This window comes from Pan paniscus, chromosome 5 (genome assembly GCF_029289425.2).
Source record: "Pan paniscus chromosome 5, NHGRI_mPanPan1-v2.0_pri, whole genome shotgun sequence".
Classification (NCBI taxonomy): Eukaryota; Metazoa; Chordata; class Mammalia; order Primates; family Hominidae; genus Pan; species Pan paniscus.
In genome coordinates, this window is record NC_073254.2 from 50,512,628 (window position 1) to 50,534,109 (window position 21,482).

The 21,482-nt window shown below is 39.0% G+C and overlaps 1 protein-coding gene across 13 annotated transcripts in view; it reads left to right on the top strand.

The window, feature by feature from the left end:
* MAPK14 (mitogen-activated protein kinase 14) overlaps positions 1-21,482 on the top strand; it is a 95,272-nt gene that overhangs the window by 19,531 nt on the left and 54,259 nt on the right. For all 13 annotated transcript variants that reach the window (XM_063604866.1, XM_003818916.7, XM_055113540.2 and 10 more), the window contains exons 2-3: positions 5,473-5,602; positions 12,066-12,124. In XM_063604866.1, the coding sequence (XP_063460936.1) occupies positions 5,473-5,602; positions 12,066-12,124 (189 nt within the window). The remainder of the gene's footprint in view (positions 1-5,472; positions 5,603-12,065; positions 12,125-21,482) is intronic.

Consider the following 21,482-nt stretch of genomic DNA (forward strand, 5'->3'; position numbering starts at 1 on the left):
TTAGAGGTCCCTAACAGGTTCCTGAGCAGGTGACTATTTAAACCAATACTTGAAGGATAAGGATTTAGCTATGGGGTGGGATGGGGGCGGAGGAGAAGAAAATCCTAGGAACCAGGAGCAGCCTGTCTGAATAGTTAAAAGAACTGAAAGGAGCTAGCAGAACATAGCAGCTGAGAGAGAGGGAAAGAGTAGCACAGGAACAGGTGGAATAATCAGTGGTGACCAGATCACCTGGGCCTTGTAGGCCATCATGAGAAATTTGCATTTTACTCTGCATGCCAAGGAGATTCCTTGAATGGTTTGAAGGAGGGGAGTGGTGTGATCTAATTTGTACTTTTATTGCTATTTTTTATTTTTCATTTTTGAGACAGAGTCTCACTGTATCTTCCAGGCTAGAGTGCAGTGGTGCCATCATGGCGCACCACAACAAGGTTGAGCAGCTTCAGCCTTCCTGGGCTCAAGCAATCTTCCTGCCTCAGCCTCCCAAGTAGCTGGGCATGGTGGCCCATGCCTGACTAATTTTTTTTTTTTTTTTTTGAGATGGTGTTTTGCTCTTGTTGCCCAGGCTGGAGTGCAATGGCATGATCTCAGCTCACTGCAACCTCCACCTCCCTGGTTCAAGCAATTCTCTTGCCTCAGCCTCCCGAGTAGCTGGGATTACAGGCGCCTGCCACCACACCCAGCTAATTTTTTTAAATATATATTTTTAGTAGAGATGGGGTTTCACCATGTTGCCAGGCTGGTCTCAAACTCCTAACCTTAGCCTCCCAAAGTGCTGGGATTATAGGCGTGAGCCACTGCGCCTGGCTGCCTAATTTTTAATTTATTTATTATTATTTTTTTGAGACAGAGTCTCACTCTGTTGCTCAGGCTTGAGTGCAGTGATGCAATCTCGGCTCAGTGCAACCTCCACCTCCTGGATTCAAGTGATCCTCCCACCTCAGACTCTCAAGTAGCTGGGGTTACAAGTGTGTGCCACCACACCCCACTAATTTTTATATTTTTTTAGTAGAGACGGGTTTCACCATGTTGGCCAGACTGGTATTGAACTCCTGACCTCAAGTGATCCACCCGCCTTGGCCTCACAAAGTGCTGGGATTACAGGCGTGAGCCACTGCACCCAACCCGTTTTTTATTTTTTGCAGAGACAGGGTCTTGCTATGTTTCTCAGGCTGATCTCAAACTTCTGGGCTCAAGCAATCCTCCTGCTCTGGCCTCCCAAAGTGCTAGGATTACAGGCTTGAGCCATTGTGCCTGGCATAATTTATATTTTTAAAAGACTGTATTGGATGCATTTGGAAAGCATATTAGAAGGAGGTAGGCCAGTGACATGGACTAATATGATATTGGTGAAATGAAGAGCAGTTGACTTTGAGACGTCTTTTGGAGGTGAAAACCATGAGACTTGCCAATAGATTTGAATGAGGACTGAAGAAAGGGAGAAATCAAGGATGACAATCAAATGTCTAGCTCGAGCAACTGGATGAACAGTCCATTTGTTGAGATAACAGAGCCATGGAGAAGAATAGTTCTGGGTGTTTTGAACTTGGTACGCTTCAGGTGCTTATGTGTCTTTCTTATGGAGACATCAGGGCTCAGAGAAGAGATTTCAGTGAGAGACATAAATTTGGGAGTTTTCAATATATAGATGGCATTTAATTTAAAGTCATGGGCATAGATGAGATTATCTAGAAAGAGAATGTGGGAGAGAGAAGAGGGCCCAGTACCAAGTCCTGAAGAACTCCAACATACAGAGTTTGAGTAGAAGCAGCACATGCAGTGGAGACAGAGATGGAGCTGCCAGAGGGGTCATAGAAAACCAATGGAAGTGTTGATATAGACTCCAGGATGGACAGTATTTAGAGAAAGTGGTGACTATGTCAATTACTAATCTTAGAAAAGTGGATTTGGTAGCAGAGGTCATTAATGACCTTGAGAAGAGCAGTTTCAGTGGAATGGATTGAGGAAAGAATGGGATTGAAATGAGTCAGTTGTGTAGATGTGTGCTTCTCACACCTTAATCACCTGGAAATCTTGTCAAAAAGTAAATTCTATTTTAGGGCCCAAGATCTCCTTTCCTTTCCTTTTCCTTTCTTTTCTTTTTTCCTTTCCTGTTGTCTGCAGAGATCCTGCATTTTCTAATGAGCTCCCAGATAATGCCAATGCTGCCAGTCCATGGAGCACACTTTGAATAGCAAAGGTATAAATTAGTGGTTCTCAAACTGTAATATGTATTAGAATAACATGGAGAGCTTGATAAAATACAGATTATTAGACCCACTTCAAAGTTTCTTATTCCATTAACTCTGGGGTGGTACCTGAGAATTTTCATTTCTTATAAATTCCCAGGTGAAACTGATGCTGCTGATCTGGGAACCTCTGGTGTAGGTGACTTTTTTGGAGAATTTTAACTGTGATGGAGAACTGTTAAGGGAAGTCTTTTGTTTGTTGGCTGAAGGCAGTAAACAAGTAGAGCAAATTTATGCTGATGAGAATGGTCCAGTAGATAGGGAGACACTGATGATGCAAGAGAGAAGAGGAATGAAGAAGTGAAATCCTTGAGAAGATGAGGGGGGTGGCTCCAAAGCATGTATTGTGGTCTTGAATTTTGATAAGCAGGGGCATATTCTTAGTTATAGCAAGAGGGAAGGTGGAGACGATGGGTTTATAGATTTGGGGCTAAGCAAATGGAGCTCCCCTCTTGATGGTTTCTGTTTTCTCAGTGAAGGCAAGGACAACTCTTGAGGGAAGAGGGTGAATTGGAGATTTGAGAGAGAACATGTCAAACGATCATTTTCGAGTAGGAAAATGAACTTACTAGAAGAAAATGGCTTTATTGAGAGCCTCTTTGAGATTAAGGTCAGAAACTAAGAATGAAAATCTGATTCTACAGTCTTTCTTGTTCAACCTCAGTTCCTTGGATTCAGTCATGGAGAATTAAGTGGTTGAGATTACCCAAGGTTAGACTTTATCCAGGTGAGTACATCAGAGAGACAGACAGACAGAGAGAGAGAGAGAAGTGCAAGGGAGTGATTATAATCATGGAACAGGAAGGGAGATGAAGACAGAAGAGGGCTGAAGGATAGAAACAAGCAATGACAATGAGGTTAACAAATTGTTGTAGTCAGGGTACAAGTAAACTAGAGGTAACTAGGTTTGTGATGAAAAGCAAATGCTGCTGGCATTCAAAATTTTGTAGGTGGGCAGTTTTTGGTAGGAATAAAGGTCTAGAATGTGACCATGAAGATGGCTGGGTGTGGTGGAGTTTCCTAGAGAGGTCAGGAAACAGGATGTTGGGTGTGCCATTCACCTGGATGTTGAAGTTGCCAAGAATGATGACAGAAGTTGAGAGTGTAGAGAGATCTTCTGGATAGAAACTAACTTTTCAATGAATGATGGAAAATTTCAGGTCAGTGGATACCTGCAGCAGAGAGGGATAGTTTCTCAGGGTTGTGAGCAGGAGGTATTTTATAGAACAAATGGAAAGTAATGGTCCTGAAGTGGTAACGGCTGCCAAGGAAGACTCCTACCCACCTGCTAGCCAGGAGGTATCTGGGCTATTAGAGAATGCTTTCTAATGGCAGGGCTATAAGAGAAGCAGTGTCTTCTAGAAATGGCCTAGTTTCAGAGATGGAGGGGAGGTTCAGAAAAGAGGTTGAAGATTTATAGGAGTTTATCACAAATTGGGATTTGAAGATTGAGGGTATGCCATAAAAGTTTGGGAGTGAAAGGAAGGGCACTGGAGTAGGTACAGAGTTGTAAAAGCAAGTTTGGCAGGCAGAGAGTTTGGTGATAATAGATGACCAGAAAGTCTTGGATACATGTTAGAGACTGAGACAAACTGGAGGATGAGGCATAATGGAACTGGCCCAGACAATTTCTGTTATTACTATTTTTTTTTTTTTTTGAGACAGAGTTTCACTCTTATTGCCAGGCTGGAGTGCGATGGTGCAATCTCAGCTCACTGCAACCTCCGCCTCCTGGGATCAAGTGATTCTCCTGCCTCAGCCTCCTGAGTAGCTGGGATTACAGGCACCTGCCACTGCGCCTAATTTTGTATTTTTAGTAGAGACGGGGTTTCACCATCTTGGTCAGACTGGTCTCGAGCTCCTGACCTCGTGATCCTCCCGCCTCGGCCTCCCAAGGTGCTGGATTACAGGCATGAGCCACTGTGCCTGGCGACGATTTCTAAAAATAATTAAAATACACATCGCATTTTTGCTATAGATGTCCTCCATGATCTAGCTGCTGCCTGCATCTCTTACGTCATCCCTTCCCACTCTCCCCTTGCTCCCTGTGCTCTACCCACACAGCCTTTCTGTCTTTCTGTCACTCACTCCAGCATGCCATACGTTTCCTACCTCTGTTTCTTTTTTCATTTGTTTGCACTTGCTCTTCTGAGAGATAGCAGAGTCAAGTGGTCAGTAGCATAAGCTCTGGATCCAGACTCCCTGCTCTGCCGCTTTTAAGCTTTGTGACCGTGGTCAAGTTACCTAACTTCTCTCTGCTTCAGTTTCTTACTTGTAAGTGGGAGAATGATAATAGTACTTATTTCATAGGGGATTCGGAGAAATACAAAAGCTGAATTGAGACAAATAAATGTAAAGGGCTTAGAACAATTTCTTGTATGTGTGGGTAAAGACTCTATAAACATTAATATTATTATTATTTCTTCTGCTTGAAGCTCTTTTTCTTATATATTTATATAGGGAATTTAATCATTATATTGTTTCCTTCTCAGCTCAGATGTCATTCCTCAGCCATCCTAGCTAAAGTGGTATAACTCCACTGGCTTTCTGTCACTCTTTATCCCATTACCCTTTTATTTAGTCATAGTATTTTCATCACTACTTGAAATTATTTTATTATTCTGTTCTGCTCTTCCCCCATTCCCTGAAGGTGCCAAGTACTTTGTAGGTGCTCAAGAAATATTTGTGGCAATTTATTGTCCTGAAAACACGGTTTCCTGGGCCTCGACTCTGAGCAGGCAGCATATGTGGCAAGGTGACGACAGTGAGGCCTAGGCAGGGAAGACAGAATTCAACTCTGTTTATTAATCTGTTGGCTCATCTAGATAAGGCAGCTGCCAGTTTTTGTAAATTTTATTAGAACACAGCCACACCCATTTTAAAACTTATTTTCTGGCTGCTTTCCTGATACAACCACAGAGTTGAGTAGTTGTGACAGAGGTCTTACTTGCAAAGTTGAAAATATTACTATCTGGCCCTTCATTGAAAGAAATTTGCTGACTTCTGATTTAGATACATAGAAAAGACAAGGAGAAAACACCAAAAATAATAACAGAAGCTTTATTTGGATAATGGGATAATAGGTCATTTTGCTTTTTATCTTTATGCTTTTTTTTGGTATTTTGTTATAGACCCTTTAATTTGGAAATAGCCTTATAAATACCCCAAAATAATATTTAGAACAGCTTTTTAATGGTGGGTTTTTTCCCTTTTTTCTCCTTAGTGCTGCTTTTGACACAAAAACGGGGTTACGTGTGGCAGTGAAGAAGCTCTCCAGACCATTTCAGTCCATCATTCATGCAAAAAGAACCTACAGAGAACTGCGGTTACTTAAACATATGAAACATGAAAATGTAAGTTATTCATTCAAGGAAGAATACATTTTGATCTTGAATAGACTGGGGAAAAATGTTTTAATTACTGCAGGTGGAAATATGCTGGAGTGCATCAAACGTTGGTCCCTGCTTCTTGTCCTGGGGTGTTAGTGGCCACTTGGTTATGTCAGGTCAAAGACTTGGAATGAAAGTGATGCATCTTCCTGGAGTTTTAGTTTTACTCAAAGATTTTTAGAGGAGAAAGAACTCTTTAAAATTTTAAAATTAAAGGATATGTTATGAAATACAACACAAAATTCACAAGAATTTTTAAGAGAAAATATTAAAAAGAAGTTATGTATTCTTTGCCTGGTTTTCCTAAGGCTATATTATGAGAATATGGGAGTCTGTGGCTATTAAAAGACAAAATAGCCACAGACTCCCATATTCTCATAATATAGCCTTAATATTTTTAAGTGGAAAAATCTGAGAAAGAGTGCCTTAGGCTCACCGAAAGTCCTATCAGAGATGGCTATTATTTTATATATTTGTTAATAATTTTTCTTTTTTTCCAGATTCACGTATTTTAATAAATATGTCAGAGGCATTGTTTAAGTTAAATATAACTTTTTCTTTTTTACCAATTTGTTGATTCAGTTGCCATTCTGCAAAGATGCTTACAAATTCTAATACGGTAAATAAGTGGATATAATTGGAATACTAACTGAAAGTAAAAAGACAGTTGACTGAAGACACTTATTTTACTGAATTTCAAAATCAAGTTATGAATTTCTGTGACTGCTATATGAAGGGTACTGTGAAGTTTGTAGCATTGTGGAAACAATGGCCATAGAGATTTCAAAGTCCTCTGGCTGTACTGCTTGTTACCATGTGGAAGAAAATTCAAAATCTGTGAATTTATTATTTGACTATTTAGACTGTTTTAGTAATTTAACTTCTTCATAGCGAGAAAAAAGTCACAGATAAGTGACTCTTCATTAGCGTACATTTGTTTCATTAGTGCAAGTTTCTTCTAAATTGAGAACATTAAGACTTAAATTTGTAATTGGATTATGGATGCCATTATAATCACAGCTGCTGCTTTTTATTTTCACATTTTATTTTGATTGTATGCTATTGAGGAAATCCTATTTCTACAGACAACTTCTATTCCTGAGTATAATTTTACTTAAGTAGCTATGTGCAAACCAGAGTTTTAAGAATGTTCAGTGTGGAGCTGCAGCCTTCCTAATCAGTGACATGTTTACAAGAAGTTGAGATATGCGGAAAAAGCTGGCAGCAGAAACTTTATTCCTAGGTCTGCATGAAATCAAAGTGGCCTGGCAGCTTTAAGGGATGTGTTTGCGTTTGATTTTTAACACACTTAAGTGTGTATGCTGTTTTTCATTACACATTATTATATGTGACAGAGACAGTGTCACAGCTTTGCAAGTATAAAGGATATTTTGAAAGTGAAATGCAAGCCAAACATTTATGGAACCCCAGAGCACCTTTGGGAGCCACTAGGATCCTATTGATGTGGCTATGCTAATTTAAGAACATCTGGTTTAGGAGATTATCAGTGCTACACTGATTGTTTTGCTTTTCTTCATAAATATGTTAAGCCAATGTTTAGGGATCATGGTATTAGAAAAATAGGATTTTAATTTCCATACATTGTTTTATAAGTGGCTTGCTTACTAGCAGTCTTTTTTTAATATAAAGATGTTTAAGTTCTAACAGTAGGTGGTCACCTAGATATCAGTGATTTGTTATTTAAACAAAATAAGGCACATGGCTGAATGTCTCATAGTTCTCTATTCCATTGGCAAATGTTTGAAGCCAAAAGACTTGACTCGATGTAGAAAAATTCCTGCATTTTAGCCTATTTTGAAAACATTTGTTAGGTGCTTATAATGTCAAAGTAGTTTTACCCAATAAAGAACCAAAACTTCCGGTAAGTTTAATTGAGGGTTTTCAGAGAAATTCATCTCGTTTACCCTCCTCTTCTTTTTTAAAAAATTACTGTTTTGGGTCACCATCCAATTTTTATAGCGGCCAAACCTCCCACAGGCAGCAGCAACAGGCGCTTAAAACTTGTGAACATTTTAAGTGTTGGTAACAAATACAATTTTCAGGTGCCAGAGGGCACATGTGATCTTTTACACAAAAATGCCTCTGACTCACAATCGGTAGTTCATCTTGAATTGTCTCTTCTGTTAGTGATCATGAATAATAGATAAACATTTATTAGGTGAGTGACTGAAGCTAGGGGATGTCCTCTGTGACTGTGAGAGTTTCTGTCAGAACAAAGTTAGTTGGACCATTCCTGATTGAACTTCTGACCTTGATCTCGTTAACACCTGCTCTAAGGAAAGATTAAAGGGAGGCAGCCTGCCAGCTGCATCCTTTGCTGTCTGGGCAGACACTACAGAGATGGCCCATATATGGGCCTAGAGATCTGTACATTTTAGAATTTAAAAATGATCAAGGAAATTATTTTGTAAATTTTATTTGGGGAGCCTTAGATTTAACCTTACCATTGTAGACCAAGAGATTGTTTTGGTGTGCTTTTGTTAAATATGCTAAATATTGTCTTTGGATACTGAGTTAAAGTTTTTTTTTGGTATGTGTGCTAATTTAATAAAAATACGACTTATATTTGCCAGGCTTTGGACCATGATGGGATAATCATTAGAGATATTTGCTGCTTATTTGTATTATGAATGTCTTTTCTAAAAATTTGATTCCTGGGTTACTTTGAGGTGACTGAAGTCATGTAACAGCAGAAGGAGTTAAGGAAATAGATTAAAATATGACTTGATTTAGAAGGGAATTTCCATTTAAGAAATGAGAAATGGCTGGGCGCAGTGGCTCATGCCTGTAATCCTAGCACTTTGGGAGGCCAAGGTGGGTGGATTGCTTGAACCCAGAAGTTTGAGACCAGCCTGGGCAACATGGCAGAAACCAATCTCTATTATTATATTAAAAAAAAAAAAAGAAATGAGAAATGAATAGATTCCTAAAATATTTTCCAGATCTATTTTAATGCTGATAAGCTTTTGTTTTACAGTATTTTCCTTATGATTAATATTCATAAGTATGATTAATGGAGTGAGGGATATTTTGTAAAAACCCATCAAAAATTTAAGTACTTTGATTTAGCATGGGTAGTTTTAATCTCAAAATTGTTATTTTCGGTGTGCTTATGTTAAACACATTAAATATTGTAAATATTGCCCTTTTTAGGAAATTAAAATTTGGTAGGGTATTTACTAGTTGGCTTTTCTCTATTTTTTTTCAGGTTACTTTATTTTTCTTCTTGCAGTCATGCTTTTTAATCATTTGAATAGTTGAGCTTTATGTCTCATATTCTGTTAATGGAAGTAGCTGCTTCAGATAGTTTGCTTAGGTATATTGTATTTTGTAATTGTCTATTCAACTGTGTGGGCTGTGGTCACCACTTATTTTGATGATCCACAGTGGGTCAGTCTTTTGTACTAGGCACCTTCAGATACATTGTCTGCTCAGTCTTGCTGTCAGTACTGTGAAAATAAGCAATGATGTCCTCATGTTTTTCATATGAGGAAAATGGGACTCAGAGAAGATACCAAATGTATTTGCCAATTATTATTTACATAACAGCCATTCATTGAACTCCTGCTGAATGCCAGGCTCCATTCCAAGTGCCAACATTATTGGAATGAAGAAATTATAAGCTCTTGGACCCAAGAAATCACAAACTGATACTGGGGTTCAAACTTATAGCTGCTTGGTTACAAAATGTCTGTTGTGTTTTCAGTTTGAAATTGGAGTTTTTATTTGAAAATAGTTTTGACTTTTGTCTTTTGAGGTAACTCTTGCATGTGTAAATCAGATCTCTAATGATTTAGTTTTATTTCCATAGGAGGATTTTCACAATCACAATGGAAACAATGTAAAACAATGTAAATAGTTTTAAACTTTTCTATTGTTTTGAGGAGATGGGCATCTCAGATAACAAGAATCATTGATTAGAAAATATTGGAACGGTGAATAAAGTTAGCTTCTAGACCTCAGTTACCTTAAGTAGAAGTGGGTATAAGGGAGAGTGATTAAAAGACCAGAGGTCTTAAGCCAGGAGTATACCAAACTCAAGGGAAACGATTATGGTTTAGATGGAGAAGGTAAAAGGAAATGGATTTGACTTAAATTTAAAGCACTATTGTGAATGAGGTCACAGGTACTCTATTGGGAGGCATGTAAGTTGGCCTTACCTCTATGGAGGACCATTTGACAATATTAAGATCCTTAAATATATTGGTGTCCTTTGATTCTGTAATTCTGTTTCTTGAAATTTATTTCCTGGAAGAAAATATGAGATGTGCAAAATACATATATTTTTCTTGCAGTATTCCTTAAATGTCTAGAGATAGGAAATTGGTTAAGTTATGGTATACACAAATGATAGATATACTGTATACAAATATTTAAATATTAAATAAAAAGGCAGGATATAAAACTATGCATGGTGTAACCCCAATTTAATTTATGTACATCAGAAAATCAAAGGAAATATATCTCAAAATGTTAATGATAGTTATAATGGGTGGTATAATTATGGGTAATTTTGGTTTTCTTATGTACTGTTGTCTGGGTAAGATCTGAAAGTGATTCTATTTCCTTTGGAACAATTTTCAAGGACTTGAAACCTATTCTTGAATTCCAAGTACGTGTCCCACCACCTCCTTTTCAGGTTCAGACTGTAAAATTAAAGTTGCTTTTAAAAAGTGATATTTGGAGTCGGGCGTGGTGGTGCATGCCTGTAATCCCAGCTACTCGGGAGGCTGAGGCAGGAGAATCACTTATACCCAGGAGGCAGAGGTTGCAGTGAGCTGAGATTGTGCCATGCACTCCAGCCTGGGCAACAGGAGCGAAACTCTGTCTCAAAGAAAAAAAAAAAAAAAGTCTGATATTTGGATGAGTGGAGTAACATCCTAATTAGAAGATCTTTTTCATGATAATGTTTTGAGTGTTAACATATCTTACTTCTAGAGCTTTGTGTTTAAGTTGGCAGTTTAGAACAGTGTGCTAGTGAGGCCACAGTCTTGCTTCATAACCAGATACTCTCAAATATGGCTGGGCGTATTACAAATGAATTATATATTTCTTATTTGCCTTGTCAATGCCTAACTTTGTAGAAATGAACGGCCTGGGTTTTAAGGAAAATAGATGGGAGGTAGGGGTTGGAGGGTGCTGTATGTGGATAAATCAGTATAAATTCCTGATCAGAAAAACTGCTCAAAGACCATGGGTTATTGAGTATTAAGTAGCTCTTTGCTTTATCCCTGTGTAAAAATAGACTTTTTTTTTCATTTTTAAATTGTCTGATTTAAATACCCTATACATTAAGACTTTGTGAGAATAATACCAAGAATATACTGAGAATATTTTGAGACTTTAAAAATGTCAGTTTTGGAGCATATACAGTTAATATGGAAATTTTTCGTGGAATACATTTTTAAAAAACACAGTATTACGGTAACAACCATGGACGTGTGACCTTTTTCACCTGTTGGATTAATTCATTAGACTATTAGTACATACGTAAGGCAAGGACCCTAAATCTTTTTGCCTTCTGATAAACTACTGACTACATATGATTAAATTCTAAAGAGATGAAGATTTTTAATGGTAAAGTGGGTTAATATGAGAATTGATGTTAACAAGTAGAAAACAAAAGCATAATTTGGGTAGAAAATTAGTTGGAGTTATTAAGTATATGATGTGATGTTATGGAACTGAGGTAGCTGGTTTTGAATTAGTTCCTATTAAAATGATTGAGATGTGGCTGGCCGTGGTGGCTCACTGCTGTAATGCCAGCACTTTGGGATGCTGAAGTGGGAGGATCGCTTGAGGCCAGAAGGTCAAGACCAGCCTGGGCAATCTAGTGAGACACATCTGTACAAAAAAAGAAAAATTAGCTAGGCATGGTGGTGGCACGTGCTTATAGTCCCAGGTACTTGGGAGGCTGAGACAGGATTGCTTGAGCTGCAGTGAACTGTGATGGTGTCACTGTACTCTAGCTTGTGTGTCAAGAGTGAGATCCTGACTCTTTTTTTTTTTTTTTTGAGACAGAGTCTCACTCTGCACCTGCACTCTCCCAGGCTGGAGTGCAGTGGCGCAATCTCGGGTCACTGCAACCTCCACTTCCCAGGTTCAATCAGTTCTCCTGCCTCAGCCTCCCGAGTAGCTGGGATTACAGGCGCCCGCCACCACGCCTGGCTAATGTTTGTATTTTTAGTAGAGACAGGGTTTTACCATGTTGGCCAGGCTGGTCTCGAACTCCTGACTTCAGGTGATCCGCCCGCCTCGGCCTCCCAAAGTGTTGGGATTACAGGCGTGAGCCACTGCTCCCGGCCTAGACCCTGACTCTTTAAAAAAAAAAAGAAGATTAAGACCTGATGGGTACTATACTGAGTTTAATATTTATTTACTTATTAATTTTTATATTTTCTTACAGGTGATTGGTCTGTTGGACGTTTTTACACCTGCAAGGTCTCTGGAGGAATTCAATGATGTGTGAGTAAATTTTTTGCGTTTGCCTTCCTGGTCTACAGAATGAAGACTAATAGCCCATTTCTATTCCTGAACCATTTAGCAACATATAGACTTCAAAAAATTCTTTATTCCTATCATGCACCTCTTTTTGGGTGTAGGGATGGATACCAGAAGATGTATGTTATGGGTGGTGCGTGTTAGTATTTACATCATTTCAGGCACATTGTACCCCATTGAAGAGTCAGTCTTGAATTCTTACAAAAGTTCCATGGAGAAAGGAGTGGAGAGAGTTTTGACTATGGATTTTCTTTTCAAAGTGTTTATTCCAGGTTTGGTTTTTTTTTTGTTGTTGTTGTTGTTGTTGTTTTTGTTTTAAAAGACACGGGGTCTTGTGATATTGCCCAGGCTGGACTCAAGCTCCTGGGCTGTAGTGATCCTCCCACCTCAGCCTCCTGAGGAGCTGGAACTACAGGCACATGCTACCATGCCTGGCCGATCCCAACTTTTAAAGGTGCTCTTCAAGAAATGTAACGGATCCCCAGCCATATAGACTCCCTCCTCTTTTATTGCCCATGCATGTGGGAGATGATACTAGAACTACATGCTGATCCTTGAAGTATTAGATTTCTATACTGGGATAAGGGGCAGACTCTACCTGTTGAGAAAGGCTTCTTCTCCCAGCTTTGTAACCACCTCTGTTGTTTTAGCCTGGGATACCCCTAGAAAGCAGAGCCTGGGATTCTCAGGAACCAGTAGTGGGGGGCTAGGGAAAATGAAAGAGGAAAGGAGAGAAAGCTTCTATGGGTATATGTTGAGTTGGTCACCACTATGGACAATTGGGCTGAAAACTGCCAAGATCTAAGAAGCTGTACGTAATGCACCTCAGATGGGGATCATTAATACACTGGCTCCTGACCCCATTGGCAAGGGTTGCCACATATGTCATTAGTGCCTTCACATGCCCAGGTTGCACATTGGTGGGCCATAAGACAGATTCCAGCAAGTGTTCCCATGTATGTGTGAACTCTCTACTATAGTAGCTTTTCTAGTATCTGAGTTGACACAGCTCTCCCTGCCCCCAGTTCACATATACACTATACCATGAAAGAGAAAAAAACCTTAAACACAGTTATACTTTTGGTCACATTGAAATTTTGGCATTCCTAAATGGAGAGTGTTACTATTATGAAAGCCAAAACAGAACTGAAGATCGTGACTTCTCTTCCTTAACCTCCATTCCCCCATTGACCCCAGGGCTGAACCTAACCAGTTTCTCCTCACCCTTATCCTGGTTTCAGTTTCTCCCATTCTTATCCTGGGCTGATCGCAAACACCATTTACTCCTTCCCCACAGAACACAAAGGGGATATGTTTGAACTTCTATGTTCTGTCTAAGGAAAGGGAGAAAGAAATAAAGAAGATGAAATGGAAAGGGAAGGAGGAAAGGTGGCAAAAACATTTCTCCACCATTTGAATTTAGTTGGAACAGTGTATGGCTGAGAGTAGAAGAGTAGAAGTTAAGAGAGGAGAATTTGGTCCACCTACAAGATCTCCTTGGCTACATTAACCTTGATCCTGCTAATGAAAGTTTAAGAAACAAAGGAAAAAAATAGCCAATAACTAAGAAAAATTGTTCTTCTCGCAGCCCTGCTTGATACAACAATATGGAGGCTTCCAGAGATTACTGGATGTTACCCAGGGGCATGTATATTACAGTTTGTTGAGCCCTACTATATGCTATAGTTGGAAAAGGGAATGTTGCAGAATGATGGTTTTTAAAAATAGTTTTCCTAAATGTAGAAGAAATGCTGAAGTAATGTGTTTGTGAATTACTTTGGAAAACATTTGAGTTAGATCTGAGCTGTATCCCAAAATTTTAGGTATACTAAGGATGGATTTATATAACAAAGGAAATGATTTGCTGACTTGTGCAAAGTGCAAAATGCTGTATTTTGGCCTAATTGGGCATTCTGGAACCGGATTAAGAACCTATTTTTCCTATGTGAAAAGACCTTAATTAAGGCCAGTGTCTATTTAGAAGGTTAAGTGTTACTGATAGTGGTGCCTTTGTTTGGCTCCTTCATCCATGTAAGGACCCAGCAACTACAAATCTACCTTTGAACTAAGGTTTCATTCATTCATTCAACCATTCATTCATTCATTCATTTATTCAATAAATACTATGGCTGTTGAGCAGGAATCTGTTCTTTCTATTTAACTCTAGCTGGATACTGTTTTTTTTATAAACAATAACTGAGTTTACCTCTTGGAAGCAAATCTCATTACTACTTGTTGACTACTTATTGAATGCAGAACACTGAGCAGAGTGTTAGCACAGGCTCAGAATAATCAGAAACAGTCGCCCTTCCTTTTGATGAAAGTGTCTGGTTGGGGGAAACGAATTCAAAGCACTTTTGTATCCAAGCTACCAATTGGCCATATGACCTTGGACAAGTCACTTTACCACTGTAGGCCCAGTCATTTCACTGTAAAATGATGAGAATTGAGGTCGTTGACTTCTGAAGTGTTTTAAATTACAGAAAGTCTCTGAAAATAGAATGAACTTGTTTGCCCTAAGAAAAATATTCCATTGTTTACTTTTTATTGTGATGTTCATATCACTGAAAAAATCACTGTAGTTCGACTAAAGTTATTTCAGTGTTTTCTTTTTTTTTTGAGACAGCGTCTTGCCCTGTTGTCACCCAGGTTGGAGTGCAGTGGCAAGATCTTGGCTCACTGCCACCTCTGCCTCCCAGCTCATGCAGTCCTCCCACCTCAGTCCCCCAAGTAGCTGGGACTGCAGGAATGGGCCACCATGTCCAGCTAATTTTTGTATTTTTGGTAGAGACAGGGTTTTGCCATGTTGCCTAGGCTGGTCTCGAACTCCTGAGCTCAGGTGGTCGCCCTCCTAGGCCACTCAAAGTGCTGGGATTACAGACATGAGCCGCCACACCCAGCCATTTCAGTATTTTCTAAAGTTATTTTGGGATATGCATAAGAAACTAAACATCTTCACCTACACTTGCAGGGTTTGCAAATTTAAATACCTTCAGGGTCACACAAAGAACATAAATGAGGTTCAGTGTTACACAGTTGGGAGTGGTGGGGTCTGTGGCAAAATACATCTGCACCTCCTAAAAGTATTCAAATTCACATTGAAACAAAACAAGTAAACAAACGAAAACCTACACTTCTGGCCAAACCAGACATAATTTAGGCTAGAGTGGTTCTACAAGCTGCCTGTTTAGAGCAGGCTATAATTTGAACACAAATTTTTAAATGCTAATTAGCAAAATCTCTAATTACTTTCAGATTTATAGTTGTTTTTTTTCCTTTTTCTTTTCTTTTTTTTTTTTTTGAGGTGGAGTCTCGCTCTGTCACCCAGGCTGGAGTGCAGTGGCACGATCTTAGCTCACTGCAACCTCCGCCTCCCAGGTTCAAGCGATTCTCCTACCTCAGCCTCACAAGTAGCTGGGATTACAGGCGCACATCACCATGCCTGGTTAATTTTTGTATTTTTAGTAGAGGTGGGATTTCACTGTTTTGGCCAGACTGGTCATGAACGCTTGGCCTCAAGTGATCCACCCACCTCAGCCTCCCAAAGTGCTAGGATTATAGGTGTGAGCCACCGCGCCTGGCCTACAGTTGGCTTTTAATCATGTGGTACGTGTATTTGTCCCTTTATGTTTTGGTTAGCACTTTTAATTTATATACAGTCATGCATCAGTTAATGACTGGGATGTGTTCTGAGAAATATGTCATTAGGTGATTTTGTCATTGTGCAGACATCATAGAGTATACTTCCACAAACCTAGATGGTATAATCTACACACCTAGTCTATATGGTGTATCTTGTTGCTCCCATACTACAAACCTGCATGGCATGTTACTGTACTGGATGCTGTAGGTAACTGTAACATGATGCTATGTGTTTGTGTATCTAAACATAACTAAACATAGAAAACAACAGTAAAAATATGGTACTGTAGGCCAGGCTTAGTGGCTTACTCCTATAATCCCAGCACTTTGGGAGGCCGAGGTGGGCAGATCACTTGAGCCCAAGAGCTGGAGACCAGCCTGAGCAACATAGGGAAACCCCTTCTCTACAAAAAAATTTAAAAAATTAGCCGAGCATGGTGGTGCATGCCTGTAGTCCCAGCTACTGGGGAGTCTAAGGTGAGAGGATCACTTGAGCCCAGGGGCAGCGGTTATATTGAACCATGATTGCGCCACTGCATTCCAGCCCAGGTGACAGAGTGATATATGTGGTCCACTGTTGACTGAAACATTGTTATGTGGTACATGACTACTTCAGATTTTTGCTATGTTTTAAATTTTAATTCTTACAAATGAAGACTATACCTTTGAGAAAGGAACAATAGGTAGTGCATTTTGAACATTAGGAACAATATACAGTTACTGAATCTGGATGGAGATGATTTTTGGAAAATGTAGTGTTAAAAGATGGATATACTAAGTTGCTCTTGACCACCATAGGATGTGGTTGTACAGATGGCAAAATTTTGTAAAGATACAGTACATCTAGATCTCTTAAATGATTGGAAATGCTTTGGGCCTTTCTGTTGGCTTCTTGATAGTAATGTTTGGCAAGATACTGCATGCATATATATTCCTGTGTATTCAGCAGATATTACCAGTAGAAATGCAAAAATCTTAAATAGCCAATATTTGAACCTAACACCAGAGCAAGCTGTAATTCAGTATTACTATAATATTGCCTTTTCTTTGTGTGTGTGTGTGTGTGTGTTTGTTTTCTTTTTGTAGTTGGGACTACAGGCTCACACCACTAGACTCAGCTGTTTTTATTTTTTTGTAAAGACAAGGCCTTGCTATGTTGCCTTGGTTGGTCTTGAACTCCTGGACTCAAGCAATCCCCCAACCTTGGCCTCCCAAAATGCTGGGATTACAGCCACCATGCCCCCCCACCCCTTTTTCTTAACTGTAGTGGTTCTTTGCGCAAGCATAGTAGACAAGAATTTTTTGATTCCTCCTGGGAACTATTTCCTCAAATTTCATGGAAACTGAATTGTCATGAGTTAAGTGGAAATTAGTCTTCTGATACTTTTTCCTTTATTTTACAAGTTCCCATCCCAGGTTTCTTATGCTGAATTCCTTATCTCTGCTTCATTCTTGAAGAGGGAAATGGAAGTGGGGTTTTGGATTCTACCATGATAGAGGGGAAGACCTACAACAAGGCTATTCAGCAGCCTTTGTTTTAGTGAAAGCCAATGAGAAGAGATCACTTCTTCCACTTACTAACAATGATTGCTCAACTAATAAGTTTAGCTTTTTATTTCAATGTAAAAGTTGCTGAAAACACTGAATTGGTAAAGGAAATTTCTGGATTTACATTTTAACCTGATGTTGTTCAATAAATATTTGAATATCTACCTTATGCTAGGCACAGTAATAGTCTCTGAGGAATATAACAGTAAATAAGAGCTGAGACTGTTAATGGGAGACAAGAACAATGTAAATGATCAAACAAAATACCATGTGGTAAGACCTGAAAGGTCCTACATGAGTTGGTCTCCGGTGTACTCTCTAATCTAACCTCACCTAGTCCTCTTTCCACTCTGTCTCCACCCCAGTCACTCTGGCCTCTTGTTCTTTGAGTACAGACAACCACATTTGCAATAAGACCTTTGCACCAGTTTCTGTTATTGCCCTGGAACTTTTTCCCCACATACCTACATGACTGTCTCCTTTCCTTCAGGACTCTACCCAAGGGTCTTCTCATCAGAAGCTCTTCTTTTGTTACCATTCTAACTGAAATAGTACCCCTACTGTCACTGTTTACTCCTTACCCTGCTTTGTTCTTAGCAAATTTTGTTATTGTCTGTCTTCTCCCTTTGTTTGTAAGCTGTGTTCAAGCACGGAGTTTGTTTTCTTCGTTGCTGAATCATTATTGGAGTATATGCTCTCCATTGTTTGTTAAACAGGTGAACACAAGAATTGCCATTATAGGGCAGGTATAGAGTGCTAAAGGACTGCATAGTATGGCCACCTAACCCAGACATGGGGTGTCTTCAGGAAAGCCTCTGCAAAAAAGATGTATACACAGAGGGCTTAACGGATGAAGGAGAGTTGGAAAGGTGGGGAAAGTACAAGTTCATCCAGGGGCCGAGAGAGGGAGCTGAGGGCAGAAAAGGTGTGTGTGTGTGTGTGTGTGTGTGTGTGTGTGTGTGTGTGTGTTTGGTGGGAATAGAGGTGTATATGGCAAAAGATGAAGCTGGAATGGGGAGGGACTAGATCTTTGGGGCTTTATAAGCTAAGCCTCATTAAGGTGGTTGCTTTAGAGAAGAGATCAAAGGGTACTGGGAACTGGAAATGGGATTGGAAAAAGGATGAAAGGTTTTACTTTTATGTGGGATGACATAGTTACAACTCTCTCCCCCTTCCTCCCCACACAAACACATTCCATAGTGTGTGATAAAAAGATATCATTTTACCAGAGGCAGTTTTCTCCTGGATCCTTAACACATTAGGAAATATTTTGGATGAGCATACTAGTTGAAAATCTGAAATGGATATAAGACTTTTCTGGAAACTTAAATTTATGTAATGATGCTTCTCATTGTTAATATCTGACTTTAATTTCTTTTGGTTTGACTTCTTGCCAACATTACAACTATGTCCTTTCTTCAAAAAACAGGGTCTTATGCTTATGAGTGAAACTGACAAAACATGTGGGTGAGCAGTTCTATAAAAACTCTTTTTTTTTCAGTAACATCTTGGAGGGTACAAAGGGCTTTCACATAATCTTATTTGACACAACAATCCTGTGAAATAGATGGTATTATCTCTAATTTTCAGATGAGGGAACTGAGGTTGAGAGAGATGAACCTAATTGTATAATATCACATACAAAATTGCATCTCTCCCTGGTCTTTTGGCTCTAAACCTATTTCTCATCACATTTTTCTGATCTAAGGCTATGATTATTATTTGAAAGTCTGCTGCCCCTTCTTATTGAGTAAATATTGTGTTAAGTTCTAGGTAAGATGCCAAAACTAAGGGCCTGTCTTGTTTTCCAATTGCTATGGTCTTATTAAAGAAATGAGGCATTTCTTATTAAGAAATGCTTACCTAAAATAACTGAAGGGCTGAGTCAAATCTGTAATGTCTAGACAACTTACAGGGTGCTGCATGAAACTCAGAATATTAGAGAAGCTTAGTGGAGAAAAGCCTCTAAAGAAGGTAATAACTGTGTCCGAAGAAACAAATAGGGATAGGATGTGGAAGTTGAAATTTATTCCAGACAGAGAATGAAGGAAATATGTAAAGTGTACAGAAAAGAGATTTGTATGGAATGGAGAGTGTTAAATGAGAATAACTATTGATACTTCTTTTGTACTTGGATAAAAATTGTGCATTGATGAATTCTGGGTGTGTGTGTGTGTGTGTGTATGTGTGTATGTGTGTATGTGTAGGGTTATTCCTGATTTAGCTAATAAATGTGATCTTTTTGGAAATAATGGTGAAAGAAACACCTAGCCGAGTTGCTTGGACTTACAGGTTATTTCCTAATTTAGCTAATAAACATGGTAGTTTTGGAAATAATGCTGAAAGAAATACCTAGCCTAGTTGCTTGAAACTAGGCTAAGTGCTCAAGATAGTGAACACAGGAAGAGAAGTGGTCTAGGAAAAAGATTAATGAGTTAACTATTAACATTTATGTTTACAATTTTTTTTTTATCAGAGAGGTCTGCTGAAATGGAGATGGTGGGTGGCGAAACTCCTTGTAGATGTTTTTACAAACTCACATTTGAAATCTAAATAAGTTACATATCTCTTAAGAAAATATCATTCAGTTTTTGCCTGACATGATCAATAAGATGCCACCTTTTTCTCAGATTAGCTAGTTTTAAAAGGTAAAGAAGCTTCAAGGCCTAGCTTAGAGTTTGAGTCCTTCAGCAATCTCTCTCTAATTCACTTCTTCCTAAGTCTGTGCTGGGACCCTCTCCTGTGTGTTCTCCATCACCATATGTCCCTTTATTATGATTATATATTCATATATGCCTTCCTTTCATCTAAATGCTGTATCTGTCTTTCCCACTGCTGCATCCCCAGGGCCCAGAAATACGTATTTGTTGATGGAGTGATAGAATGAGTGAATAACTTTGTGCTGTCACTGTTTATAACTGGTTGATGATTTGGTTGTCTGAAAGCATGCTCAGTGCTCTCTCCTTTGACTAGCTTTTTTGTTTTCATCCTGTAATGTAGACTGTGTGGTAAAATATTGAGTCTAGTTTCACTGATGCAGGTAATGTAGAGGGCATCTTTTAGTAATCTTTGCTTCAAGTGAGAATAATTTGTTGTGAAATAAGCCTACTAAGCTGCCTACTTGGCTGCTGAATGGTTCTTTTACCCCTAAATTAGAACAGTCTGGTCTGCTTACCAGTAAGATCTTTGGCACATGTATTTCAATAAAATGAGCCCTTGTCTTATCTTACTAGTAGTGCTGTGTGAGTTGTCCTGAGTCATTCAGTGGTAATTGAGTGCCTACTATCTATCAGACACTGTTCTCGGTACTTTAGATACTACAGGGAACGAAAAATAACCCTGTCCTCCACGAACATTGTACAAGCAGATAACAATAAACAACAGTGAGCATATAAAAAAGGAAATTACATAGTCTGTTAGCAGACAATAATGCTATAACTAAAAAGAAAAGGTAGAACAGGAAAGGGGAATTAGGAGTACAAGGGCAGGGGGGAAGATGAAATTTTAAATGGATAGGCCTTATTGAGATGAATTTTGAGCAAAAGTGTGAAGAAGTAGAGGAATTAGACCTGGGGATATCTAGAGGAAGAGGATTCCAGGCAGAAGAGGAAGTCAGTGCAAAGGTCCTGAGGCAGACTGCATGATATGTTGGAACTGGAGCAAGGAGGCCAGTGTGGAGCTGAGTAAGAGCAAGGGACAGAGACATAGACTATGAAGTCAGAGACATAATTAGGGGCAGTGTACTGGATTAGGTAGGGCTTTATCTGCCATTGAAAGGAATTTTGTGTTTTACTCTTAGTAAAATAGGGAGCCTTTTGAGGAAAGGAGTGCCCTGATCTGAGTTTTATTTCTAAAGAAACACTCTTCCCCTGTGTTGAGAATAGACTGTAGTAAGTCCCAAGGATCAATAGGTGAGTTGCAGAAGCTTGTGCTTACAAATTGTCAATCCCTGTGATTGTTTTAAGCACCCTGTTTAAATATGGAATAAATGGGTTTTTTTGTTTTGTTTTGTTTTTTGCCTTTTGATAATTGCTTTGAATAGGACTGATAGTAGTAAGAGATGCCAGTCTATAGATATCGAAGAGTTTTTTCTACATAGGTTCTTTCTGATTGTTCTGTGCTTTAAAAAGTG